Below are 27,405 nucleotides of genomic sequence, written 5' to 3'. Positions count from 1 at the left end.
TAGGTTGTTTTGTTATGGAGGCAAAAGGCAATATGCATCAAAGATCAGGATGAACAGGAAGTACTTGTAAGATAGGGCTTTGTGCCAGCAGAGCCAAGAGGAAGAGCTGGGAGTTATGGGTGCTTCTTGAACTATGCAGTTCTTTCTGTGGCTGTGGTATTCAGCTGTGTTCATTTGCTTTGTGCTCAGCAGCTTCAAAAAATCACAAGTGAACAGTGCCTTATTAACATTATTCCTGTTTGCCAATTATGTATAAAATAGTAAATCAGAGTCTTAGCAGAACATATTATATTTAAATGTTTCAGTATACTTTGCTTTTATCATGGTAGAAAATGGCTGAAAAGAAGGAAAATTAAATGCTGATATTGATTTTCGGGACTGAAAGTCATATAAAACATATAAATAAGTCTACTTATTCCAGTTCCACACATCACATAATCATTCATGTTTGCAGGAATCTGTTGAATAAGAAACATGCAATGATATGGCTACTTCTTATGTCAAGAAGTTTGTTTTTTTTTTAAATAGCAAAACATATTAGTTTGGACAGAATTTCTGTTGGTAGTGGCCCTCTCCCCTCATGATAGCTATAAGATTAAATCAAGCATGGCACTGATAAAATATTATTTAAGAATGCCAGTGAAGAATTAGATATATGTAGATATTTTAAAAATATTTTACTAAGCCACAAAACAGGTTGAGCAAGCCATAATTTGTTGTGTATGTGGAAATGAGAATAGAATTAATATAGCATTTGAATTTAATTGAATCAATATTTTAAGGGTTACAGAGAATATTAAAATAAAATGTTAAATATCCTTTTATTTTCCAAATTTGTACCCTTTTGGCCAAAAGCTAATTATATTGAAATGAGTTTTTAAAAACTTATCTTAATGTTAAGTGAAAGAAATCAGATATTCAAGCTTAAATATTGCATGGTTTCACTAATGTGAGAAACCCAAAATATAAATAAAGATCAAAATAACAGATAGATAATAGGAATTAGGGAGATAGATCTTTCTCAAAGGGGAAGGGGATCAAGAGGTGGAGGCAGGAGAAAGAGGGAAGGGAAAGAGGATAAAAAAAGGAATTAAGATGTATTATGTACATGTACTAATTCCCCACAAAGAATATAAACATTATGTTTTACAAATATGTACTAATAAAAAAGTAGAATTGGTGGCTGATAAAGCTTTATTTTTCTCTAAGGTAAATTGAAATATGGTGCCTGTTTTTCTTTCTTTAAAAAGAAGAAACATATAAAACGTAATAGCATTTCTTAGCTGAAATAACCACTTTTCAAATGTCAAATTGTCATTCTAAAAGATGTGGTTTTTATGCAGTCAATATAAAATAATCTTTGTTTTGTGGTTCTAAAAAGTGTGTTGCAAAGCCTTCTGGGGTGACATTTTTAAATTACTGTTTAAAGCTGCCTGACAAATGTATTTTTTTTTTAAGTGAGGTATGGGTAAATGTTCTACCCATTACTTTTTCAATGTCTGTTTCTAGTTGCTTGTTGCTTAGTTAATGTGAAGTAAGAAGCTTTTTTTCAAATCATGAATCCCACTAAGGCATCTTTTAGTTTTCATTTAATTGGTTTCCATTTGATTTTTTTGTAAGGTTGTGATAAAATTTAAATTTTGAGAATGTCAGAAGTCTATATTTTAAAGCATCTTCATGAAGTACTTTTTTTTAGCTAAGTCTCAGCATGTTATGGATTTTTAGGGAAAAAAATTGTGCTTTCACAACGTATCTAATGAAGTGTTAGTTGCATGTGTGTGTAAGAAAATGATATACAGTACTGTATAAAGGGCCATAGCTTGCTGCTTTGCAAATGAGGAATGAGCCCATGTTTTGGCAAGGAAGCAAAGAAACCAGTGAGACTAACCTCCCTACTTATCATTCATACTAATCTTTTTCTTCAAATGCTTACTTACCCTGATCAATTGGCAATAAGGAACATTGAAATTTTTAATCTCTTCAAAAAATTAATGAAAATATAGAAAGATATGCTACAGGCTTTTAAGTTTCTTATGGCAAGGTATTTATTTTTGTGTGTGTATAATCTTTAGCAAAAACTATTTATTAAGCAATACCTGCTTTTTAATTTTGCATAAGACATTAAACTGACCGTGCTTACAGGTACAGCACATGCTGTTGTGCCCAGATCGCGATGTCCCAAAGACCACCAGGAGACCGTTTCCGATGTAAGCACACGAGGGTCGTTTATTCAAGCTTAAGCAGGGACTCTCAATTGTCACCGACGCAGCGGATCGAGATTGAGAGCCCCGAGCCTCGAAACTAGCAGGGTTTTTATTGAGTATACATCAAGCTTTGGTTGTTAGTAGCCAGGTGATTGGTTAATGCTAAATACATATGAAGTGTAGGGTTTTGATTGGTTAGGCTCGGGGGGGGGGTTAAGGGGGTTACGTATAGATTTTTGCAAGGGAGAAGGGGGCAAAGGTTAGGGGCCGACTGTCATAAGCTGATGGTTAGCAGGTCCACTGACTAATGGTCACATCTATCTTTTGTGGGCAGTTAGCCATTAACTGTTTACCTTATAGGTAGTGTGTCCGGAATGTCCTTCCTGAGTACACAGATGGCTGGGTAATAAACTTACGAATTTTGAGTGGATAAGCACAAGTTTGAGAGAACAAAGGAGACAGCTCCAAAATGGAGTCACTCTGAGAGAACAAAGGAGACAGCTCCAAAATGGAGTCACTCTGGCTCCACATTCCCCCCTTCTCAGGGTGCTGTAGAGGGCCAATCATGGGCCTCTGGGGGTTAATTCTGTCAAATCAATAGGTATTGGCTGGTATTGGGACCTGAGTACCATTAACTGAACAGCGTTAATTCGCTTTTTAATGAACGAAACTAGTCTATTAAGTATGCAAGGTCCAAAGGTTAATAGTAGCAACATGATAAGCAAGGGGCCCAACAGGGTAGAAATTAGGGTAGTGAGCCAAGGGGAAGAATTAAACCAAGATTCGAACCAGGTTTGAGATTGTTCTTTTTCTTGTTTACGTTTGGCGATGCCTTCTCTAACTTTAGCCATGGATTCTTTGACTACTCCTGAATGATCTATATAGAAACAGCATTCTTCACCTAGTGCAACACAGAGCCCTCCTTGTTGAAGGAAAATTAAGTCCAGCCCCCTTCGGTTTTGGAGGACTACCTCTGCTAGTGAAGTTAAAGACTCTTGGAGGTGGGAGATGGAGCTTTCTAGCCTTTCAATATCTATATCTATGGCTGTCCTTAAGTCATTATAATATTTATTGTGTATTAGTAGCGATGAAACTCCCGTTCCTGTCCCAGCTAGTCCTAATCCTAAGAGAACGGTCAAAGTAATGGCCGTTACAGGTTCTCGCTTAACTCTGACCTGGGTTTCAGCCAGGCGGCTGGGGATGTCTTTTTCTGAGTGATATAACAACCGGGGGACTAATTGTACAAGTACACAGAAATCTCTTGTTTGTTTTAACACTAGCCCATGTACACAAGGGGTAAGTCCAGAGGAACAGGCCCACCATCCATCATAAGGGGGAATGAGATATTTAGGCCTAGGTCTAAGGACGGTTTTGTTACAAAGGTGTTGGTGGGAGACCGGGACACTGCCGACACAAGTTCCTTGCCCAGTTACTGATTGTAGGGTCAGCCTAGCTGACCCTTTTTGTTGCCATCTACATTGAGTCGGGCTGTCTGACTCAGTGAAATTGTCTAGATAAGCTACTGCTTCATAGTATGGGGGCTTAGTATCATAACATAGCCAGCAGGACTGAGTGAGGTCTGGCCTAGATGCATTTAGGGCTTTAAAGGTGTGGACCATCAGTTCCCAAAGGGGGTCCTGGTCCCGGTTATGATCGACTTTATCAATCTGGGTGATCATTTGAATCAAGGGCGGGGATGTGGAAGCGGAGGTTAAGTCTGATGGCCGTACGGAGGCGTTTGGTTTTGGTGACATAGGCGAGCTTTTTGGGGAAGGGGGCTTAATAGGTCTGAAAGGGGCTATTGGAGCTAGCGCCAAGTTTGGCCCTATTAATTGGGGAGACCCTATGGTGAGTGGCTCTGCCTTCAGTTTTATAGTGAATAACAACCCGGTATCATAACCATCTTGATATAGACGGAGTCCCCAAGTCTGGCCTGTTTCCCATTTAGTGTACCTTTTACCTGAATCCGTGAATGAAAGTCTGACCGGGTTACAGAGGAACCCGGTACAGGGGCCACTAAGAACTAAGAAATTACCACCCTTTTGATTTGTCTGCAGGCCAGGGGGCCCAGGGACTCTTTTTAAAGAAATAAAATCGTCCTTGACAGGCGGGGCCCAGGAGACGGTGCCCGTGGACTCACATCCCCATTTGGCACAATAGAACTGGTCAGGTCCCCCGCACTTGTTTATCTGAGACTGTGTGCGCCTTTCTCCCGGACAAACATAAAAGGGGGTGCTTTGTAGGATGTTTCTATCAAGAGAATGGCTACACCCAGGGTCAAATCTAGGAGGGGCCATGGGTACTGGAGCCATGGGCAGGGATGTTCTATTAGTATTACATTGGCCTATGCCTTTTTTACATATTGGCTCTCCTCTAGGCCCGATTTTCCAGTTTCCAGTGTTCCAAGTCCCTGTGGCGAGCGAACACAGGTCAAAGTCTAGGTCTGGCCACCAGGTAAGTGGTGGAGCCACTTCGGATGAACTATTAACAATGTTGCCCGTAGACGTACTAATGATCATCCAGGTTAAATTTAAGGGAGCATATGGGTTTTGTCCTCCTAGTGTCGGTGTCAAAAGTACAGTTACCATAATCACGATCGTCGACGACGTAGCTTGAGTTTGAGGGGACTGTCTTGGTCTCTGGACACCTGCCATGATGGAACGAAGTCTTCTAGGACAGTGTGAGGATCTGCAGGGCGAACGTGGGTGTAGTGTACCCACGAAGCAATCCCGTCGACCTTGAGAGCAGTGGGCGTGGTCAGGACTGTGACGTAGGGTCCTTTCCAACGGGGCTCAAGGTCTTTCTGCCGGTGTCTCCGAACGAAGACCCAGTCTCCAGGTCGGTAGCGATGGGGCTCAGGAGGTGGTCCGGTCTGGTATAAGGCTTCTAACTTAGGCCAGATGTCTTCGTGTACACTTTGGAGGCTTTTTAAAGAAAGTAACAACTTTTGGTCATCAAATTCAACAAGTACATTTGAGTGAAGGTTGGGGATAATGGGAGGGGGAATTCCAAACATGATTTCAAAGGGGGTCAACCCCATTTTATAGGGTGAATTGCGCACCCTATAAAGGGCGAAGGGAAGGAGAGTCACCCAGTCACCGCCAGTCTCTAAGGTTAATTTAGTTAAGGTCTCTTTTAAGGTTCTATTCATCCTTTCTACCTGTCCTGAGCTTTGGGGTCTGTATGCACAATGTAATTTCCAATCTGTCCCCAACACCTGTGCTAGGGTTTGACTCACCTTGGAAATGAAGGCGGGTCCATTATCTGATCCTAGCATTACTGGAAAACCGTACCTTGGCAGGATGTCTTCTAGCAGCTTTTTAGTCACACTCTGCGCTGTCTCATGTTTGGTAGGAAACGCTTCTATCCATCCTGAAAAAGTATCTACGAAAACTAACAAGTATTTATAACCGTACTTTCCAGGTTTTACCTCGGTGAAGTCCAATTCCCAATAGGCTCCAGGTCAGTTTCCCCTCAGCCTATTTCCTGGGTTGGCCCTATTGTGGGTGGCATTTGTCAACTGACAGGCTTTGCAGGTAGCAACAATATGTTCAATTGTAGAATTAGCATCACGGATCTTAATTTCAGCATGTCTCAGGAGATCTTGCATTTTCCGAGTGCCCATGTGGGTGGTCCGGTGTATCTTGGAGAGAACTTGTTCTCCCAGTGTCTTAGGCAGGATGACTTTACAATCAGAAGATTTCCACCACCCGTTGAGGCACTGGGGCGTAGGTAATTGTTTTATCCAATTTAAGTCCTTTTCAGTGTACTGGGGCTTTTCTGGGAGGGCTGCACTTCCCGGATCGGGCAGCTGAGTGGCCAGTGTCAGATCAACCTTTAAAGCTATTTTTCGGGCCGTCTGGTCAGCTAGATTATTTCCTCTGGCAATTGGAGTGTCGCCCTTCTGGTGTCCTGGGCAATGGATAATGGCTAATTTTTTCGGTAGCCAGAGGGCTGTTAAGAGGGCAAGGATCTCTTCTTTGTTTTTAATAGTCTTTCCTTCAGCTGTCAAGAGTCCCCTTTCTTTGTAGATGGCCCCATGGACGTGCGCAGTGGCAAAGGCATACCGGCTATCTGTGTATACATTTAACTTTAGGCCCCGTCCTAAAGTCAATGCCTTGGTCAGGGCTACGAGTTCTGCTCGTTGTGCTGAGGTCCCGGTGGGCAATGGTTCTGCCCAAATGACCTCAGTTTCTGTCACCACAGCTGCCCCAGCATACCTGTGGCCCTCACGAACGAAGCTGCTTCCATCAGTGTACCAGGTGTTGCCTGCGTCTGGCCATGGTTGGTCACTCAGATCTGCTCGAATTCCGTGTACCTGGGCCAGGATATCTGTGCAGTCGTGAAGCGGAGCCTCTAAGTTCGGGTCTGGTAACAGTGTGGCTGGGTTTAAAGCAGCCGGGGCCTGAAAGACAACTCGGGTTGGATTTAGGAGTAAGCTCTGGTAGTGGGTCAGGCGAGCATTGCTGAGCCATCGATCTGGAGGCTGTTTTAGGACTCCCTCAATGGCGTGAGGGGTGGTCACGCATAGTTCTTGGCCTAATGTCAATTTGTCAGCGTCTTTGACCATTAGAGCTACTGCTGCAATCATTCTTAGGCACGGGGGCCATCCTGACGCAACTGGATCAAGTCTTTTTGATAAGTACGCCACTGGGCGGCGCCATGGCCCTAGATACTGGGTCAGGACGCCCTTAGCGACTCCTTTGTTTTCATCAATGTAAAGGTGGAATGGCTTAGTAATATCAGGCAAGCCCAAGGCTGGTGCCGTCAGCAAGGCTGTTTTAATTTGATCGAAAGATTTTTGTAGCTTTTCTGTCCATTGAAAAGCCTGACTGTCTCTAGTTGCCTCGTAGAGGGGCTTTGCGAGCTCTGCGAACCCTGGTATCCATAGGCGGCAGAAGCCCGCCGATCCCAAGAATTCTCTGACTTTTCGAGGGGAATCTGGTGTGGGTATCTTAAGAACTGTCTCTTTTCTAGCATCCGACAGCCATCTCTGCCCTTCTCTAAGCACGTACCCCAGGTAGCTTACCTCGGGTTTGCAGATCTGGGCCTTTTTAGCGGACACCCGATACCCCAGCTCTCCTATGACCATCAAGAGTCTCTTGGTTCCATTTAAGCAGTCTTCCTGTGTCTCAGCTGCCACAAGAAGGTCATCTACATATTGTAACAGAGTTAGTTGGGGGTTCTGGAGGCGAAACTCACCCAGGTCTTCATGTAGGGCCTCGTCGAAGATGGTGGGAGAGTTTTTGAATCCTTGAGGTAATCGGGTCCACGTCAGCTGTCCGTTGATGCCTTGCTCTGGATCACTCCATTCAAACGCAAAGATGTGTTGGCTTTTAGGTGCCAGTGGAAGGCTAAAAAAAGCATCTTTGAGATCTAAGACTGTGTACCAGCGATGGCTCGGGGGAAGAGAACTCAATAGGGTGTATGGATTAGGTACTGTGGGGTGGATGTCCATAACCCTCTTGTTTACCTCCCGGAGGTCCTGCACTGGCCGATAGTCATTAGAATGAGGTTTTCGTACTGGCAACAAGGGGGTGTTCCAGGCCGATTGGCAAGGTCTGAGAATCCCCTGAGCAAGTAACCTCCTGATGTGTGGAGTTATTCCTTTCTGGGCCTCCAGGGGCATAGGATATTGGCGAACTCGTACCGGATCTGCTCCAGGTTTTATTTCTATAAACACCGGTGCCCTGTGTATAGCTAGCCCCATGCCTCCAGTTTCCGCCCATGCTTGTGGGAACATGGAGAGCCATTGTTCCATATCAGGATCAGGAGGGGCCCTCTTTTGATGTAGTAGATATTCATCCTCCAGGTTTATGGTTAGTACCTGAATGGGCCTTCCCTCTTGATTAAGGACTTTTGTGCCCCCGGGTTGGAAATGAATTTGAGCCCCTAATTTAGTAAGTAAGTCTCTTCCTAATAAGGGGTAGGGGCAGTCTGGTATAACCATAAATGAGTGGGTTACTTGGCCCACTCCCAAGTCTACTGTTCTTTGGGTTGTCCATGAATACTTTTTCATGCCTGTAGCTCCTTGAACCCAGGAGGTTTTATCAGAAATATGGCCACACGGTTTGAGTAGAACTGAATGTTGAGCCCCTGTATCCACCAGGAACTCGATAGGTCTCCCCTCCACTTTTAGGGTTACCCTGGGCTCGGGGAGGGGTGCCGAACCCCGTCCCCCCTAATCATTTGATTCATCCATAGCCAGGATAGGGGTCTTGGGGCGTCCTTCTCGCTGTTTCTTTTTAGGACAGTCCCTGGCCCAGTGTCCGTATTCTTTGCAATAAGCACATTGATTTTTCCCCAACTGGGGGCGCTCTCTGCGTCTCTCTTTGTTTTCTCCTTCCATCACAATCTTTTTTAGTCTACGTTCACATTCTTTCTGCTCTCCCGCAGTGGCAGCCAGAAGGATCCGAGCTAAGTTTCGGGTCTGGCGGTCATCAGCTTTTTCTCGTTTTTCCTCTGCGGTTTCTCTATTGTTATATACTTTCTCTGCCACTGCCACTAAGTCCTGAATACTCTTTTCTCCTAACCTATCTACTTTCTGTAACTTTCTCTTAATGTCTGGCGCCGCCTGGTTGACAAAATGTATTATTACAGCTGCCTTTGTCTCAACTGCTTCTGGGTCCATAGGAGTGTACCTACGAAAAGCTTCCTGAATTCTTTCTAGGAAAGCAGCAGGGCTTTCATCTAACTTTTGTTGTACATCCCCTACCTTAGCCAAATTGGTGGGCTTCCTCGCCGCTGCTCTGAGACGTCTTAATAAAGTCTGGCGATAGACTCGAAGTCTCTCCTTACCTTCTGCCGTATTGAAGTCCCAGTTAGGTCGGGACAGAGGAAAAGAAGTGTTGATGGTGTCTGCATTGGTGGTGGGCTGACCACTGTCACCAGGAACCAATTTTCTGGCCTCATTCTGGATTCTCTCTCGTTCCTCAGTGGTGAACAGAACCTGTAGAAGCTGTTGACAGTCATCCCAAGTGGGCTGATGGGTAAACAAAACAGTTTCTAACAGGTTAATCAAATCTCTAGGGTTATCAGAGAAATTGGCATGTTGTCGGCGCCAATTATAAAGATCACTGGTAGCAAAGGGCCAGTAATGATGAGGCTGGTTTCCATGTTCATCAGGGGGCCCTATTGCTCGCAGCGGGCAGACAGTTGAATCTGCCGGTCCTGCCGGCGAGGCGGCGCGCCGGTGACGAGTATTTTGGGCGGGACCATCACGGTTGTCGGCGGCGCCCGGGGCGGGCTCCCCAGCCCCGGCTGGGACTGGGTCACCTCCTCCAGCCTGCTGTGGCGGAAGAAAGGGGAGGGAATAGGGGGGAGGAAATATAAGATCTTCCTCGGTCCCTCCCTGGAGGACAGGGTAAAGTGGCGCGGTTGGCTTGGTTTCGGTTTGTTTTTCATCCGCGCGCTTTTTAGGAGCCTTTTCTTTGGCCGTCAGGATTAACTCCGGTTGCTGCTGCTGTGAAGGCAAAAAGAGCTTAACCCATGGGGGCGGGTTAGAAACCAGAAATTCCCAAACGGCGATGTAGGGTATCTGATCGGGGGGGAGGATGGCTTTACGAACTCTGCGAATTATCTGCAAATCAAAAGTTCCCTCGGGGGGCCATCCTACCCCGAGGGAGGGCCACTCTGAGTTACAGAGGGTGATGAACTTAGTCTTCTTAATTTCTAAACTTAAGTTATGAGCGCTCTCTTTAACTTCTTTGAAATGGTCTGTTACAAGGGAAAGAGGGGTAGTCACAGTCTGTCCCATCGTCTCGGTCCAAGTCAGCACAAACAGACACACAAACGCAACAGAGAAGCACAAGGTGAGACAAAACCGTCCTCCGCGCGATCGGAGGCAATGCAAATGGGACGACGGCCTCCTGCCGTGCCGCGGGAGCGACCCGCACCGTCCCTCCAGGAGTCTCACTGACCCGTACTCTTGGGGCACTCCGTCCCCACCAGTGGAATCCGGAACGTCTTCCAGGATTCCGGGTCGGCGGCCCTTGCAGCGCGTCCGCCTAGACCGTCTGCCGACCTTCCCAGAAAATAGGCCCAGACTTTACAAGCACAAAGAAAACACTCACCAGCCGGCGTTGACCCTCCGGTACGGGAGTCCTGAAGGTCTTGGGATCCCGGACGAGCCCCCAAATGTTGTGCCCAGATCGCGATGTCCCAAAGACCACCAGGAGACCGTTTCCGATGTAAGCACACGAGGGTCGTTTATTCAAGCTTAAGCAGGGACTCTCAATTGTCACCGACGCAGCGGATCGAGATTGAGAGCCCCGAGCCTCGAAACTAGCAGGGTTTTTATTGAGTATACATCAAGCTTTGGTTGTTAGTAGCCAGGTGATTGGTTAATGCTAAATACATATGAAGTGTAGGGTTTTGATTGGTTAGGCTCGGGGGGGGGGTTAAGGGGGTTACGTATAGATTTTTGCAAGGGAGAAGGGGGCAAAGGTTAGGGGCCGACTGTCATAAGCTGATGGTTAGCAGGTCCACTGACTAATGGTCACATCTATCTTTTGTGGGCAGTTAGCCATTAACTGTTTACCTTATAGGTAGTGTGTCCGGAATGTCCTTCCTGAGTACACAGATGGCTGGGTAATAAACTTAGGAATTTTGAGTGGATAAGCACAAGTTTGAGAGAACAAAGGAGACAGCTCCAAAATGGAGTCACTCTGAGAGAACAAAGGAGACAGCTCCAAAATGGAGTCACTCTGGCTCCACAATGCCTTTTTGGCTATCTCTTAATGTTATCATAAGACTCAGAAGTGCGCATATATGCATAATCACTGTGTCAGGCATAAAGTGCTAAATAAATATATATGGATTCACTGCCAGTAGTAAAAATTAAATGTAATAACAAATGAATGAATTTGAATTTCGGCGTCAGAGAATGATCCACAAATAGGACATATGTGAGAAGTGTAAAAATGGTTTACTTAAGTTGTAGCTATGTTTTCCCCATTGCCTTCTTTTTGCCCAATGGGGAGAATTTGCTGCTTAGGAGTCTTGTGCAAAACACTGAAAGGCATGAAATTTAACAGTTTGGTGAATGGGAGGAGAATCAGTCACAGGACTGTTACAAATAGAAGTTGGACTTGGAGGCTCCACAGGAGTAGATCAATAAATTATGTGTGTGTGTGTGTGTCTGTGTGTGTGTGTTTTGTATAATATCTAGCCTTTTGTGAGCTGGGTTCTCTTGTTCTAGATCTAGGGGACCATTGTATCATGTTCTGTGCCATGCCAAAACCTTTCTTCTTACATCCTATTTCCCAATGTTTTGACACCCTAGTTTTCTGTACTTTTTTGTTCCATGTAACAGACACCTTTTATCCTCATGAATATTATGAGCCCATTGATATCAGTGATAAAGTTTTAGCTCTAATTATAACAGATTTTTCCATATATTTAGAAATCTTAGCTTTTTGTTTCTTGGTTTCCCAGAGATACACCAAGTGGAGCTCAAGAATTATTTATTTGTGTGACTTTGAAGTTTTTTCGGGTGTTATGGAATTATAAAGTAAATTAGTAATATTACCTTGGTCAGATTCCATAATATCTGCTTCCTTACTTACAAAATGCAGGTAATAATATCAGCTTTGCTGTTATCGTTATGTTGTTCGAATAATAATAGCTTAGGAAAGCTTGCAAATACAAGTTCTGTGCTGAAGTTCTGTGCAAATACAAGACAGTGGTATTATTCATGGCATCCTCATAATTCTTACTCTTCTCAGAAGAGGATACACTGATTAATTATTATGTTTCTCTAGGGAGAGTCACTCCAGGGCAGCTCACATCCTATATTCAGCTCTTCAAGAACAACCTCAAAGCTCTAAGGAATCATTGTGGGATCCTCCAGCTTGGGCTGGCCACAGTTCAAACTTTGAAACACCCGCAGACTGCCAAGTGGGATAATTTTCTGGCATTTGAAAGGCTCCTTCTTCAGGTATGTTGCTATAGGATATTGTTGGATATTAACAATTACAGTTTTGACTGTTGGGGCAAAACTTTGATATTTATTATAGTCTTAGCAATAAATCATACTGTTGAAATGTGACTTGTGTTGAATTCGCTAAGTCCTCCCAAATTAAAATTCAAGAATATAGAGACTTTTTCCACACCCATTTAAAAAAATTTTGACAGTGATACCTTTGACTTCTTACTCAATCCTAAGAATGTTTTTTTGGGTATTTGACTGACCTTTGAAAACTTCTTTTCAATTTTATGCCACTTGGACTCTTCTTGATCTTTATGGCTAGTTCCTTTTTACTTTTTCTATATAATCTTAACTGCTATTGATATTTCTTCTCTGTGAATGACTCTTTAATCCTTAAAAAATATAGAGCATGTGGTATTACAAATACAAAGTGGTATTTAGCAAAAGATGGAGGAAGTTCAACTCCATTTGTAGTGTTGATGCAAAGATTTGTGTGTGGGGAGGGAACTTTTCATGGTCAATGAAATATATTCTTGGGTAATTAAAAAACTTTTATTTTTGGATTGTAAAATATAAATTATAAGGTATTTAAAATACTTTTTAAAAAGTATAAAATATTATAAAGTATAAGCTTAAAGAAAATGACACATATCTATGTACTCTCCATATAGACTTAATTTTCCCTTTTTTTCATATTTATCTTATTTATTTTCATTAAAGAAATAAAATGAGATAAAGTTAAAGTATTCTTTATAGTAAATCCTTTCCCAATCTGATTATCCTTTTTATTTCCTCAGAGGTAATCACAAGCTCCAGTCCTGGCTTTTATATTTTTTCTAAATATTCTTTTTCCATTAATAATACAGAGTACTGTGCTAAGGGTTTTAAGTTTTATGTAAGTGACATCATACTATAACTTGCTAAACAAGTTGCTTTTTCCTTCTAACAAGCTGGAGGTTTTTTTCAATTTTTATTTTTTATTAGTACATGCTTGTAGTACGTAATGACTGCTACATTCCTTATGGGAAGTTGGTATGTACCTAACATATCTTAATTCTTTTTTTTTTTTGTCCCCTTCCCCTCTCCTGTTTTTCCCATCCCTCTATCTCTTGGTCTCTATCCTATTTGCTAAATAGGATAAATCTCCCTATTTTCTATTATCTATCTTTTATTTTTCTCTTTATTTATATTTTGGGATTCTCATATAAGAGTAATGAAGTGATATTTAAGCTTGTGATTTACTTCACTTAACATTATGGTCTCAAAGTGCATCCATTTTCCTACAAATGACTTAAGTTTATTCTTTATGGCAGAGTAGTTAGTACTCCATTGTGTATAAATGCCACATTTTCTTTATCCATTCATCTGCTGATGAATATATAGGCCACTTCTAAGATTTAACTATTTGAATTATGCTACTCTAAATATGAGTATGTATTTGTCACTGTAATATGATATCTTTAACTCTTTTGGGAAGATACTTAGAAGGAGAATGGGTCAAACAGAATTTCTAGTTTCCTAGTTTTTTGAGGAATCTCCATACTGATTCTATAGTGGTTGTACTAGTTTACATTCCCACCAACTATGTAGAAGAGTTCCTTTTTCCATGCAGCCTCTTCAGCATTTGTTAGTACTTGATTTCTTGGTGGTAGCCGTTCTATCTGAAGTAGATGGAATCTCAGTGTTGTTTGATTTTACATTCCTCTAATGGCCAGAAAGGTTGAATGCTTTTTCATGTATTTATTGGCCATTTGTACTTCTTCTGAGAAGTGTCTATTCATTTTAGTAGTCTATTTTTTGATTAGGCTTACTTTTATTATTTTCTTGATTTATTTATATGTTCTAGATATTAGTCCTTTGTTTGAGGATTAGCTGGGAAATATTTTTTCCTATTCTCTAGATTATCTCTTCAATGTTGGATGTTTCCTTTGCTGTTTAGAAGCTTTTAAATTTCATATGGTTTCATTTGTTGATTCTTGGTATTATTCCCTGTGCAATTGGGATTCTGTTCAGAAAGTCCTTCCCTATGCTTGTCTTGTAGAGTTTTACCTATTTTATCTTACAGCAGACTGAGTATTTCTGTTTTAACATTTAGATCTTTCATCCATTTTGATTTTAGTTTAGTGCATAGTGAGAGATATGGGTCTTGATTCAGTCTTCTGCATGTAGATAGCCAGTTTTCCCAGCCATCTTTCTTTCAGTATATGTTTTTGTCTTCTTTTGTCAAAAATCAGGTAGCTGAATAGGCCTGGGGTATTTCTGAATCCTCTGTTTTATTCCATTGATCCATATGTCTGTTTTAATGCTGGTACCATGTTGTTTTTAATATTGTATCACTTTATAATATAACTTGAAATTCAGGATTGTGATGCATCCTGCTTTGCTCTTGTTTCCTAGGATGGCTTTTGCTATTCTGGATCTTTTCTGGTTCCATGTAAATTTTAGGATTCTTTTTTCAAGTTCTATGAGGACTGTTGTTGGTATTTTGATTGGAACTGCATTAAATCTGTATATTAGTTTTGAAAGTATGGCCATTTTGACCTATTTAGGAACAGGAGATATCTTTCCATTTTCTGATGTCTTCCTTGATTTCTTTTTTGAGAATACTGTAGATTTTGTAGAGGTCTTTCATTTTCTTGTAGGCTAGGTTAATTTGGAAGTATTTAATTTTTTCAAATTGTGAGTGATATTGTTTTACTAATTTCTTCCTGAGTTCATCCTTGGAGTACAGGAATACTATTGATTTTTATGTGTTGATTTGGTAATCTGCTACATTGCTGGAATTAATTATTAATTTTAGGCATCTTTTGATAGAATATTTTGGGTCTTCTCTGTAAAGGATCACATCATCAGTGAATAACGATGGTTTAACTTCTTCCTTTCCTATACATGTCTCTTTTATTTCTTTCTCTTGTCTGATTGCTCTGGTTAATATTTTGAAGAGGGATGATGATAGTGGACATCCTTGTTTTGTTCCTGTTTTTATAGAGAATACTTTCAGTTTTTCCTGATTTTATATGATATCAGCAATAGGTTTCTCATGAATGACTTTTATTGGATTGAGATAAAGTCCTCTCTACCTCTTTTCTCCAAGGTTTTTAAAAATCCTGAATGGATGTTAGATTTTGTCAAAGGTTTTTTTCTGCATCTATTGAAATGATCATGTGATTTTTGCCCTTGTTCTTTTTATGTGATGTATTACATTTATTGATTTGTGTATCTTGAACCATCCTTGCTTCCCTGGAATGAAGCTTACTTGATCATGATGTATAACCTTTTTAGTCATTTTTTTCATCTATTTGACAGTATCTTGTTGAGGATTTTTGTGTCTATGTTCATTAAAGAGATTGGTCTCTGGTTGTCTTTTTCAGTTGGATCATTTTCTGGTTTTGGAATCAGGTTAATGGTAACTTCCAGGAATGACTTTGGGAGAGCTCCTTCCTTTTAATTTTAATAACAAGTTTGGGGAGTACTGATGCTAGATCTTCCCTGAAGTTCTTGTAGAATTCAGCAGTGAATCCAGTGGTATCTGACCTTTTCTTAGTTGGTAGATTTTTTTTTATTCCTATTTCAATTTCACTGCCTGTTATTGTATTACTTAAAGTTTTTATATCTTCTTAGTTCAGTTTTGACAGTTCATATGTATCTAGGAATCTGTCCATTTCTTCTGAATTTTCCAATTTTTTGGAGTACAGATTTTCAATGTAGTTGCTAACAATCTTCTGAATTTAGACAGTGTGCCTTGTGATTTTACTTTTTTCATTTCAAACTGCATTATTTGAGTCTTTGCTTTTTTTGGTAAGATTTGCTAGATGTTTATATATTTTACTTATACAGAGCAAGCTCTTTGATTTATTAATTCTTTCTATGTTTTTTTTAAGTCTCAATTTCATTAATTTTTGCTCTGACCTTAATAATTTCTTTCCTTGTTGTAGCTTTGGATTTGGATTGTTCTTGTTTTTCTAGGACCTTGAGGTACATCATGATGTTACTAATTTGGGCTTTCTCTCTGTTTTTTTTTTTGATGTGTGCATTCACAGCTGTAAGCATCCGTCTTAGGCCTGCTCTCACTGTGACCTATAAATTCTGGTATGTTTTTTGACCTGGTGTATTGTTAATTTCCATGCATTTGTATAATTTCTGTGGCTTCTTTTGCCATTGATTTTTAGTGTCATAGCACTGTGATCTGATAATATGTACAATAATTTTGATTCTTTTGTACTTACTTTATTGGCTAGTATGTCATCTATTTTGGAGAAAGTCCCATGTGCTACTGAGGAAAACGTGTATTCTGTTCTTATTGGGCGAAACAATCTGTAGATATAAATTAAGTCCATTTGTTTGAAGGTTTGGTTTAGCTGTCCTATTTTTTTGTTGAGATTTTATGTAGTTAATCTGTTTTTGACAGTGGTGTACTGAGGTTCCCCATTTTAATTGTGTTAATGTTTATTTGATCTTGGATGTCCTCATCTGCTCAGACTCTGACACTGTCCTAGTATGGTATTTGTCCCCCAACCTCTATATGAATATCTTTTGATTCTGAAAACCTAAGCAGAGCTGCTGCTGTGTACCCTTCTGTGACCCTCTCCCTCAAGATGTCTTCTTCACCTCTCTGTTAACTTTGTTTCTGTGTTAAAGTACTTTAGAATACCACCTTAAGAAGAGGAAATATTTATGTTAGGTCATGGTTACAGAGGGTTCAGTCCATGGGCAGCTGGGTCCATTGCTTTTAGGTCTGTGATAAGGCAGAAACATCATGGCAGCAAGGTGTGGTTGAGGAAAGCTGCTCTCCTCATGGTGGCCAGGAAGCAGAGAGAGAAGGAAAGAGCCCAAGAGAAAGGATCCAAGGACCAGATGTTGTCTCCAAGGTCACGCTCTCATGATTCACCATTTCAACTAGGTCCACCTCCTATTTCTATCACTTCTAATAATGCCATTAAATTATGATCTCATCAGTGGATGAATCCTCTGGTGAAGTTAGAGCCCTCATCATCTAATCACTTCCTAAAGGCTCATCAACAAACCAAGCCTTCAACATATTGAGCCTTTTGGAGGACATACCATACCATAACGACCACCTTTGGGTTCTGTTGTAGTCAGGATTTAGCAAGGGAATATATTAAATACAGGATACATAATTTATAAGATTATTTTATGATTATTACCCAAAGAGTCAAATGCAAAGGAGTGCAAGAGAGATTAACCCCACACTAGAGGCCCAAAGGATCTATCTGAGGGCCTGGATCCCAGCAGTTTCCCATACAAGTCCAACTAAAGGCTTAGAGTACAAGGCAGTGTCCTCCACGAGTCCAGCCAGTGGCCTAGAGCCCACAGCAATGTCTCATGCTTGTCCGTGTTGAAGATCTACACCTGGAAGGCCTAAAGGCCAGTGGTGGAAGCCAGAAAACCTACTCTGGTGAGATAAAGGATTTGTGCCACCAAGCTGAGGGATCCACATTGGAGCCAGGAAGTGATGCTCAGGGGAAAGATCAGAGCTCCCCTGATAAAAACAGTAGCCATTCCCAATGACAGTGAGGCCCCAAGTTCCTCCTCTGGTGAGAACAGCCTAGTTTGCATCAGGAAAACCATCTGCAGCAAGCTTCTCCTAAAAAATCAACAAGCCAAGATCTTCCCCTCCATTTCTCTTTTTATGGCCATTGACAACAATCTTCAGGTGGATCCTCCACACCCAGACCATGCTGATTCAGTTCCGCTGGGCATTACAAGCTGACCATCAATCCACTACAGGTCCTGGTTGCCATCTGAACTCCTTCCTTAGGTTCTGTTACTGAGACCTTCCCATCCTATCCTATACCTGAAGGCCTCTGCTATTATCTTTGTTTCCTACGACCCATGCTTGGCCTTGCCTCCCTCTATGCATAGATGACTTCCTCTAAGGTGAATCTTAGAGGTTCAAAACAAGGCTAGACATAGATTTTCTCCTAAAAAATGATAATCTGTTGACTTATTAGAGCTTTCTGAAGAAACTTGATGAAATATTAATTCTAAGCCATTTTATATTTATACTTATGTAATTTTTAGAATCTCTTATTGCATAATAGACTGTTAGACTATTATATTGATGTGATGATGGTATTTGGTGTGGTTCCTTCAGCAAATGGAAAAGAATTTAAAAGACTAGGGAAAAGAAGTAAACATTTAAAATGTGAAAACACTGCTTTTGTCATAATTGCATATCGCCCTGGCTAGCACTTGGTTCTCAGTCATTTCTTGGTCCTTTACAAGTCAGTGTTTTAGCATAGACAAACTTATAAACTAGCCATTGTAATTTCTCTTTGTTTATGGACATGTTTATTTTATATAGTATACACTCATCCTTTAGTGTAATGAGTTATAATGGGTCAGCTGTCCCTTTTACAGACTTTGGTTAGAAAGTGGAACATATGAGTTTATTTTGAGCATGAAGGCAACATTTACCTTTTCCCAAGGGCTTGAGAGACACCAAGAAATCTCAACCAGCAATGAGAATTGTTTATTTTTTTGGAAATTCATTTCCACCTCTTTCTACCAGGCCTCCATCACTGAAACCTCAATGTTGATTCTATGGCCTAAGTAACATTATAGATAACCTTGGTTAAGAAAAAGAAAATGGTCTTGAAAAATCAGCTCAGAATGGTTACAGTTATAGATTATTCTCACTGCAGGCTTGTAGGTCAGTGGTTCTGGTAATCTAAGGGCAAGTCATCAAAAGAGCTGAAGACTGTTTAGAAAGATCTATTTGAAGATCATTTGAATCAGGCTCTAATATGATGGATTCATGAATTTAATTAAGAAAGTTGCTCAAAAGAGAAACTCTTTGGGAAAATCAAATATTTTTGACCAGTAAATATATTTGTAAAAGCCAAAGGAGATAAGCTGTTTTTATGTTTCTTGTTTTCTCTAATTTCTGAGGTCCAATACCAAAGGCAGTGGTTTAGGCACTGCCTAAATGTGTTCCAATTTTTGAATAATTCTGTTTCTGTTTTAAAAAATAACAAATTTAACCTGAATGTAAACATGTTTATTATGCTATTAATAAGTGTGTTCCCAAAGTGGCTTTGTTTTTTGTTTTTTGTTGTTTTTGAGACAGGGTCTTGCTATGTAGTTCAGGTTGGCCTTGAACTCAGTATATAGGCCAGCCTAGCCTCATAGCTATCCTCCTGCCTCAGCTTCCTGAATGCTGTGGTTACAGGCTGGTACCACCATGCCAGGCTTTCTCTTTTTATTATTTAAAATTACTTTTTTTTGTTTAAAAATTAGGATTTACATTGATTTTTAAAATTTAATTTAAATTTATTTTAATTGATACATAAAAACAAAAATTGTGTATATTAATTGAGTAATATGTTTTGATACGTGTATACATCATATGATGTTTAAATGTGTTTAAACATATGTATCTCCTCAAAAATTTATCATTTCTTCATGGCGAACACTTTTAAATACTTTCTTCTAGCTTTTTGAAATGTGTGGTATGTAATTGTTCCCAGCAGTCACTTTATTTACTGTACACTCCCTAGCTTAACAGAACATCTTGCTCTGATAGTTTTATTTTAATCATGTATACATTTACTTAATTTGGTGGTAAAAATTGAAGAATTCCTTTTTTATTTATAGTGTAGCAAGAAAGTTTGAGTTCATTTCCTCATCTAAATAGAAATAAAATATCTACCTCATGGTGTTATTGTCAAACTTAGTGAGATTATATATGTACATCATTAAGTACAGTGTCTGACATATAGTAAGTACTCAATAAATGGTAATTATTATTTATTCTTTTAGATGAGCTTTGTATATTAAAATGCCATTTAATTTTGTTTGAGTAATGCCTTTGATATATTCTCATCTCCATTTTTCCAAATTAAAATTTATTGAGAAAGAATAAGTCTGACACTTAGAAAACTGTTGCTATCTTTTTATATTTATTGCTTGATAATGTTTCACAGTGTTTTTTCTTTAAATCTGCAGTGTAAAGCTTGTTTTAATGCTAATTGTCATAGGAAAAAAGTTTTATTGAATATAATATAATTTACTGTGTAATAAAATGCTAGCAAACTGTGGAGTAAGGGAGCAGCTGTGTTTATACTTCCTAAAGCACATGCTTTATAAATATATATGCATTATCCATTTCCAGTTATTTCTTTAGGCAGAATTTATATTCTACGTAAAAGTCTAACTTGGAAAATGATTTTTTTTGTACTGGGGATCGAACTCAGGACCTTGTGCTTATGAGGCAGGCGGTGGAACCACTGAGCTAAATCCCCAGCCATGGAAAATGATTTTTAAATAAAATACAAATGAATTTTAAAAACCACTAATGGTAATCCATGTATAATATTGCTTTAGTTTTAAATTTTATCTATCTTTGCAATGAAAAATAGGTATACTATTGTTTTAGTTGCCAAAGTAGTTTTTAAATAGGATTCTTTTTTTAATATATTAAATTTTAGATTACTCTTTCTAAATCAAACTAAGTTTACCTAAAGTACATAATAGTGTGTCTGCTGATTCTATAACAAATTTGTGGGTTCTCTAATGCCTCTATTAGCTCTGAAACCATATGGTTTGGCTTGGAAATATAATGACTCATTTTAGCACTGTATCTTACTTCATCCCCTTCAAAGGTCCTGTTTTATAATGTCTACTTTTCTAGCCATTTATTTTGTTTTCCATTAAGTTTATTGGTACATTTTAGGTATAAAATACAATTACATACATCATTGGGATCTTGTACCATTACATGAGTCTCTTGGTTCTTATTTTTTTCCCTTCCCCTGCCCTCCCTTCATCCCCTCCATCCTTCCCTATTTGCAAAGACTTTGTTTCCATTTTTTTCCTTTTCTCATATTTTCTCTTGTCCCTTCTTTCCTTTCCCCTACTCCTCCCACTTCCCCTGCTCCTTTAGACCTTTACTTACTATTACATAATAAAATTATACATTTTTAAAATTACAATATCAAGATCTAGGAGACATTACCACAGATTTTACAGAATTTAAAAGGATATAGAAAGCATATTACAAAAATCTGTTTTGAAATAAATTTGACAACTTCTAAGAAGTACCTTGGAAGACAAATTAATGAAACTAACTCTGCAGGAAATATAAAATTTGAATAGCACCTATTAAAGAAAGTATATTCCTATCTTGAAAACTTACCTATATGACAACAGGCTCATATACATTTTAACTGATAAATTATATCAAACATGTAAAGCAGAAAAAAAAAGGAACACTTCTCCCCTCATTTTAGGAACTCAACATTGTGCTAATCCTAAAACTGGATAAAGATAATAGAAGAAAAAAGTATGAACATAGGTAGAAATTTGTTTAACAAAACAAACTATTATAAGTCAGATCTGGCAGGATGTAGAAAGTGGTTTTATTATAGGGATGGCAGTGTTGGTTCAGCATTGGAAGATCCAGAAGTCATCATTTTAACAGAGGAAAGGAAAAAGCCATATGATCCTGTCTAGCCATTTATGTACAATTAGGATTGAGATTTTTCAACCAGACTGATTCTCTGTGGGACAGGTCCTTGGTATCCAGTCATTCAGCACCATGGTGTGTCACTTGCAAGTGCATCTAAGATATCATTTGAATAAAGAGTAAGGAAAGAGGCAGAAAAAGAAGATTTCCTAAGTCAGATGTGGGTGCTATTTACAGATGAGGTGAAGGTCTGACGAATTTTTCCTGAGAAGAAAAATTGTGGTACATGCTTTTTTTTTTTTTTTTAAACTAAAGTGAATACAAAATAATGGCAGCGGCAAGTATCAGAGCAAAACAAAAGTCCCAGATAAGGAATATTAGGAATTAAAGAGCTCTGAGCACCCTAGTACACTGGTTCCTCAGGTGGTCATATGATTAGACTCATTAATGACAGGACATATAGCCCCCTCTTTTTTGCAGTTTAGAACATCTAGGGGTCATTGTCTCATTTATAGATAGGACAATTAGACTTTACTAGTAATCAGAAATATAAATCTTTTCTTTGTCACTTTTTCTCTTCTCTAGGGAAGACCCTGCTCTCTAGCTCTTTGCCAAAAGAAATGTCACTTCCAAATGGTGAAAGGAGAAAGTTTTTCTTTTATAAAAGAATATATTGTGTTTCATTCCTTGTAATAATCATCTCTTGAGCACAGTCAGTCTACTGGATAGTGAAACATATATGGTTTCTTGGATGTGGACACAACTTATTTTGTAATGTAGATTAGATATTAGTACATCTGTACTATTTGTCCATCTTTAGTGATATAGGGCCCAATAGGATTTTGTAGCTTGGTCTGAGTACCCCAGCATTGCATTAATTTTAATGCAATCTGTTTGTTTGGGGGTTTTTTTTGGGTACTGAGGATCGAACTCAGGACCTTGCACTTGTGAGGCAGGTGGCAGCACAACTGAGCTAAATCCTGGGTCCAATATTATTGTCTCTGTTAGCAAAATACATCCTGAGTTCTGATCAACCAATTTTTAAATAAGTTTCTTGAGCCACTGATTTGAATTTAAGAACTAGAAACAGAGGTTGAACAGGTTATGGTTCAATCATAATTAGATTCCTAGTGAGTATCAGAGCCAGGCTAAAAACCAAGTTTGTTTGGTGCTCAAGCCTGGCTCCTTGCTACTATGTATTGAACTCAGTTCATGAACTTAATTCTTTCCATGATTCTGGCCAAAAGCTGAATTGGATGGGAACAGAATCAAATTCAACGGTCAGGTTCAACATTGAGCTTATGGTGAAATTTGATTTGGCTCTTGTCCAATTCTGTTTGTGACCAGAAACATGGAAAAATTAAACTCGTGAACGGAGATATCACAGTATTTGTCCTGGGTTAAGGTATCAGAATGACTGTTGGACACTTTCTATTACATCTCTCTCATACTTGTTTTCAGGTATAAGAATAAAAAGTTTTCAGAAGTCAATAGGACCTGTATAATCTACTAATAAAAATGCTTAATTTGTATGCATTTAAATTGATAACCTCTTTTTTTTTCTTTTGGTATCGGGGATTGAATTCGGGTCCTTACGCTTGCGCAGCAGGCGGCAAAACCACTGAGCTAAATCCCCGGCCCACTTCTTTTTTTTTTTTTTTGTATATCCTTTTATTGGTACATTTTAGGTATACAATATAATGACATTCATCATTGGAGAGATGCACCTTTACATACTCTCTTGGTTCTTATTTTTTCCCCTTTGCCCTGCCCTCCCTTCAACCCTTCCATCCCTATTTACAAAGACTTTGTTTCCTTTTTTTCATTTTCTCATATTAATTCCATTCCCTTCTTTCCTTTCCCCTACCCCTCCCACTTCCCCTTCCCTTTTGCCCCTTTTCTTCCTATTTCACAAATTGATAACTTCTTATATGAAAGCTAGGATCACAAAAATGCAATGTTTCCCACTAATTTTTTTCCCTTGGTCCACGATGTATCTGTAAATTTAGTGTTTAAATTAAATTTTTCATCTTGAATTTTACTCATTAATCCGTTAACCGAACCATATACATTTCTCCATAAGACTATGTATCATGTCAGTGTCGCTTTTTTCTTGCAGAATGTTTTATTTTAATGTTCTTTTCCCCCACCATGTTAAGGTATTGTTTTCTTGAGTAATAGAGAGAGAGAGAGAGAGAGAGAGAGAGAAGAGAGAGAGGAAAGAGAAGCACCTATGAACTTCTTGTTCCTTTGCCCAAGTTGGGCACATTGCCTGATTTGGAGTTAGGTGAATTTGTGCCAAACACTTGATTAGAAACTGGAAATCAAATGTATAAGCTATGTAAACTATTGGTTTTAAACTGGGCTTGCCTTATAAGCAATGATATCATATGTTATTCCAGCTGAAAGCCAAAGTTAGTAATTAAGGAAAGTAAATTCAAAACTAACAATTTTGGTTCTTAGTATTTTGTGGGTCTACCAAAAAAGTTTCAAATACAGACTCTATGCCAGCGGCTGAAGGTGCATGTGTATGAGTTTTCATTTTGCGAAAAACAAGAAGGGTACAGGCTTTTTTGAACAAAAGGGAAATAATAATGTCAAATGTTCCCTATACCAACAGAATCTTCTATCCTGAGCCACTGTACCACGCTGTTTGTACCATGCTGGCCACCTCATCATGGTTGTTTTTTTTAAACATATGGATTCCTATGCATAAAAGGAAATAATATTGTCCAATTTTTTAATATTAATATGCCTTGGTAAATTTGAGTCTTGGTTATGCCTATTTGCAGAATGTTTCAGGTATAACCTAAAGGCACGTTTTTTCTTTTTCTGAGAGGCCTATGCCTCAGCTGGCTGAAGATCTAGAATACTTTTTAAGGGTTCTGAGAGTGCTAGGGGTTGGCTAAACATTACTGGGTATTTGAGACTGGATAGTAGGGTTGGGTGTAGATGGAGATTTCTACTTTACTTTATTATAGGGGTTAGATGGGGTGAATTATTTATTGAAGTATTTCATTTTGTTTTGGCCAAGGGCTGCTAGTCTTCAAAAACTGGAGAAATCAAGAAATACTCAAGTTTCTCTGTGGCTGGGGACACAGGATTTGACTGAGCTTGGTTTACATGTACAATTAATTGAATGTGCATACCCTGACACCCTCTCCACCCCAGTCACTTCTGTTCTCTACTTCTGAGTCAAGGGACTGACAGCAGAAGTGGACAAGTGCTGAGTAGACTCTGCTCAGTCTTTTTCCTCTTGAGTGTGTTGGCTCTTGACATAAAGACTGTTGAATGATGCCGGTTTCCCATAGAAACATGTTCTTTTTTTTCTTCTTCTTCTTTTATTGGTACATTTTAGGTATACAGTATGTTTACATTTATCATTGAGTGCTTGTACCTGCACATGATGTATCTTGGTTCTTATTTTTTCCCCATTACTTTTGCACCCTTCACCCCCTCCACCCTTCCCTATTTACATAGACTTCATTTCCTTTTTTTTCTCATAATTTTTCCTTTCCCTTCTTTCCTTCCTACTTCCCCTCCCACCACCCCTTCCTTCTTGGACCTTTTCTTCCTATTTCAAATTATCAATTATTTTTTTTAATCTTTTTAACCCTTATTTACACTTTCAGTTTCTCACACTAGAGAAATTATTTGGTATTTACACATATGTGTCCTATTTATTTCACTTAAGAGTATGGCCTCAATATTCATCCATTTAGCTATAAATGACTCTAGTTTCTCATTCTTTATGGCTGAGTAGTACTCCATTTTATAAAAAAACCACTTCTTCTTTATCCAGTTTCCAGTTGATGGGGACTTGGGCTGTTTCCAAGCTTTAGCTATTACAAACTGTGCCACTATAAACATGGGTGCACATATATCGCTGTGGTATGATTTTTTTAATTCTTTGGGGGAAGATACCCAGCAGGGGATAGCTGGGTCAAATGGGACCCCGAGTCCTAGTTCTTTGAGGTATCTCCATACTGATTTCCACAGTGGTTGTTCCAACCTGCACTCCCACCAACAATGGAGAAGGGTTCCTTTCTCCCCACACCTCCACCAGCATTTGTTATTGGTTGATTTCTTGATAGCAGCCATTCTTTCTGGGGTGATGTGGAATCTCAGTGTTGTTTTCATCTGCATCTCTCAAATGACCAGTGATGTTGAGCATTTTTTCATATATTTATTTGCTGCTTTTACTTCTTTTACTGAGAAATGTCTGTTCATCTCAGATGCCCATTTTTGAATTGGGTCTTTGAATTTGGAGTGTCTGATTGTTTGCAGTTCTTTTTATATTCTAGATAGTAGTCCTTTGTCTGAGGTAAAGCTGCTAAATTTTTTCTTCCAGACTGTAGGTTGTCTCTTACCTCTGTTGGTGGTTTCTTTTGCAATGCAGAAGCTTTTTGATAAGATGAGATCCCAGTTGTTGATTCTTTGTGCTAGTTCGTGTGCTACTGAAGTTTTGTTCATAAAGTCTTTTCCTTTGCCAGTGTCTTCAAGAGTTCTACCTAACTTATCTTCCAGCAAGTTTAGTGTTTCTGTTTTAATATTTAGATCTTTAATCCACTTTGACCTCAGTTTAGTGCATGGTGATAGGTATGGGTCTAGTTTTAATCTTTGGCAGGTTGAAATCCAGTTTTTCCAACACCATTTATTAAATAGGCTATCTTTCCTCCAGTGATGGTGCTTGGCTCCTTTGTCAAAGATGAGGTGCCTGAGTATGTCTGGAGTTGTTTCTACATCTTCTAATCTATTCCATTGATCCTCAGGTCTGTTCTTTTGCCAGTACCATGCTGTTTTTATCACAGTAGCTTTGTAGTATAGTTTCAAGTTGAGGATTGTGATACCCTTTGCCATGTCTCTGTTTGCTATTCCAGGTCTCTTCTTGTTCCAAATGAATTTTTGGATTGTTTTCTTTAGTTCTGTGAAGTATCTTGTTGGAATTTCAATTGGGATTGCATTAAATCTATATAGTAGTTTTGGAAGTATGGCCATTTTCACTATATTGGTTCTTCCTACCCAGGAGCAAGGGATGTCTTTCCATTTTCTTATATCCTCTTCAATCTCTTTTTTTAGAGTGCTGTAGTTTTCAGTGTAGATGTATTTTGCTCTCTTTGTTAGATTGAATCCTAGATATTTCATTTTTTTGGATGCTATTGTAAAAGGAATTATTTCCCTAATTTCTCTCTCAGAGAGTGTGTTATTTGTGTACAAGAAGGTGATTGGTTTTTGAGTGTTGACCTTGTATCCAGCTACTCTACTGAATCTGTCAATTAAGGCTAGAAGTATTTTGGCAGAGTTTTTTGTGTCTTCTATGTAAAGTATCATATTGTCACCAAATCCTATCTTTATTCTTTTTATTTCTTTCTCTTTTCTAATTGCGGTGGCTAATGTTTCCAGAACTATATTGAACAGGAGTGGTGATAGTGGGTATCCTTGTCTTGTTCCTGATTTTAGCGTGAAAGTTTTCAGTTTTTGACCATTTAGTATGATGTTGGCTGTTGGTTTTTCTTAGATAGCCTTAATCAGGTTGAGATAAAGACCTTCTATTCCAATTTTTTATAGGGTTTTAATCATGAATGGGTGTTGGATTTGTTGAATGTCTTTTCTGCATCTATTGAGATGATCATATGGTTTTTGTCCTTGACTCTTTTAATATATTGTATTACATTTATTGATTTACGAATGTTGAACCATCCTTGCATCCTTGGGATAAATCCGACTTGGTCAGGGTGTATGATCTTCTTGATGACCTTCTGTATTCTGTTCACCAGTATCTTGTTGAGGATTTTTGCATCTATGTTCCTTAGGGAGATTGGTCTGTATTTCTCTTTTTGGGTTGG

General features: G+C 39.1%; 1 protein-coding gene across 7 annotated transcripts in view; it reads left to right on the top strand.

Moving 5' to 3' along the window:
• The window catches only part of Scfd2 (sec1 family domain containing 2), a 545,604-nt gene that overhangs the window by 122,718 nt on the left and 395,481 nt on the right, over window positions 1-27,405 (top strand). For all 7 annotated transcript variants that reach the window (XM_087187636.1, XM_087187635.1, XM_004849721.4 and 4 more), the window contains exon 4: window positions 11,966-12,141. In XM_087187636.1, coding sequence (XP_087043762.1) covers window positions 11,966-12,141 — 176 coding nt within the window. The remainder of the gene's footprint in view (window positions 1-11,965; window positions 12,142-27,405) is intronic.

The sequence above is a fragment of the Heterocephalus glaber genome, unplaced genomic scaffold (genome assembly GCF_053883595.1).
Source record: "Heterocephalus glaber isolate CG9 unplaced genomic scaffold, H.glaber_assembly_v1.0 deba00001509, whole genome shotgun sequence".
In the NCBI taxonomy this organism is placed as follows: Eukaryota; Metazoa; Chordata; class Mammalia; order Rodentia; family Bathyergidae; genus Heterocephalus; species Heterocephalus glaber.
The sequence above is the reverse complement of the archived record's forward strand: the minus strand, read 5'-3'. Positions and strand labels throughout refer to the sequence as shown.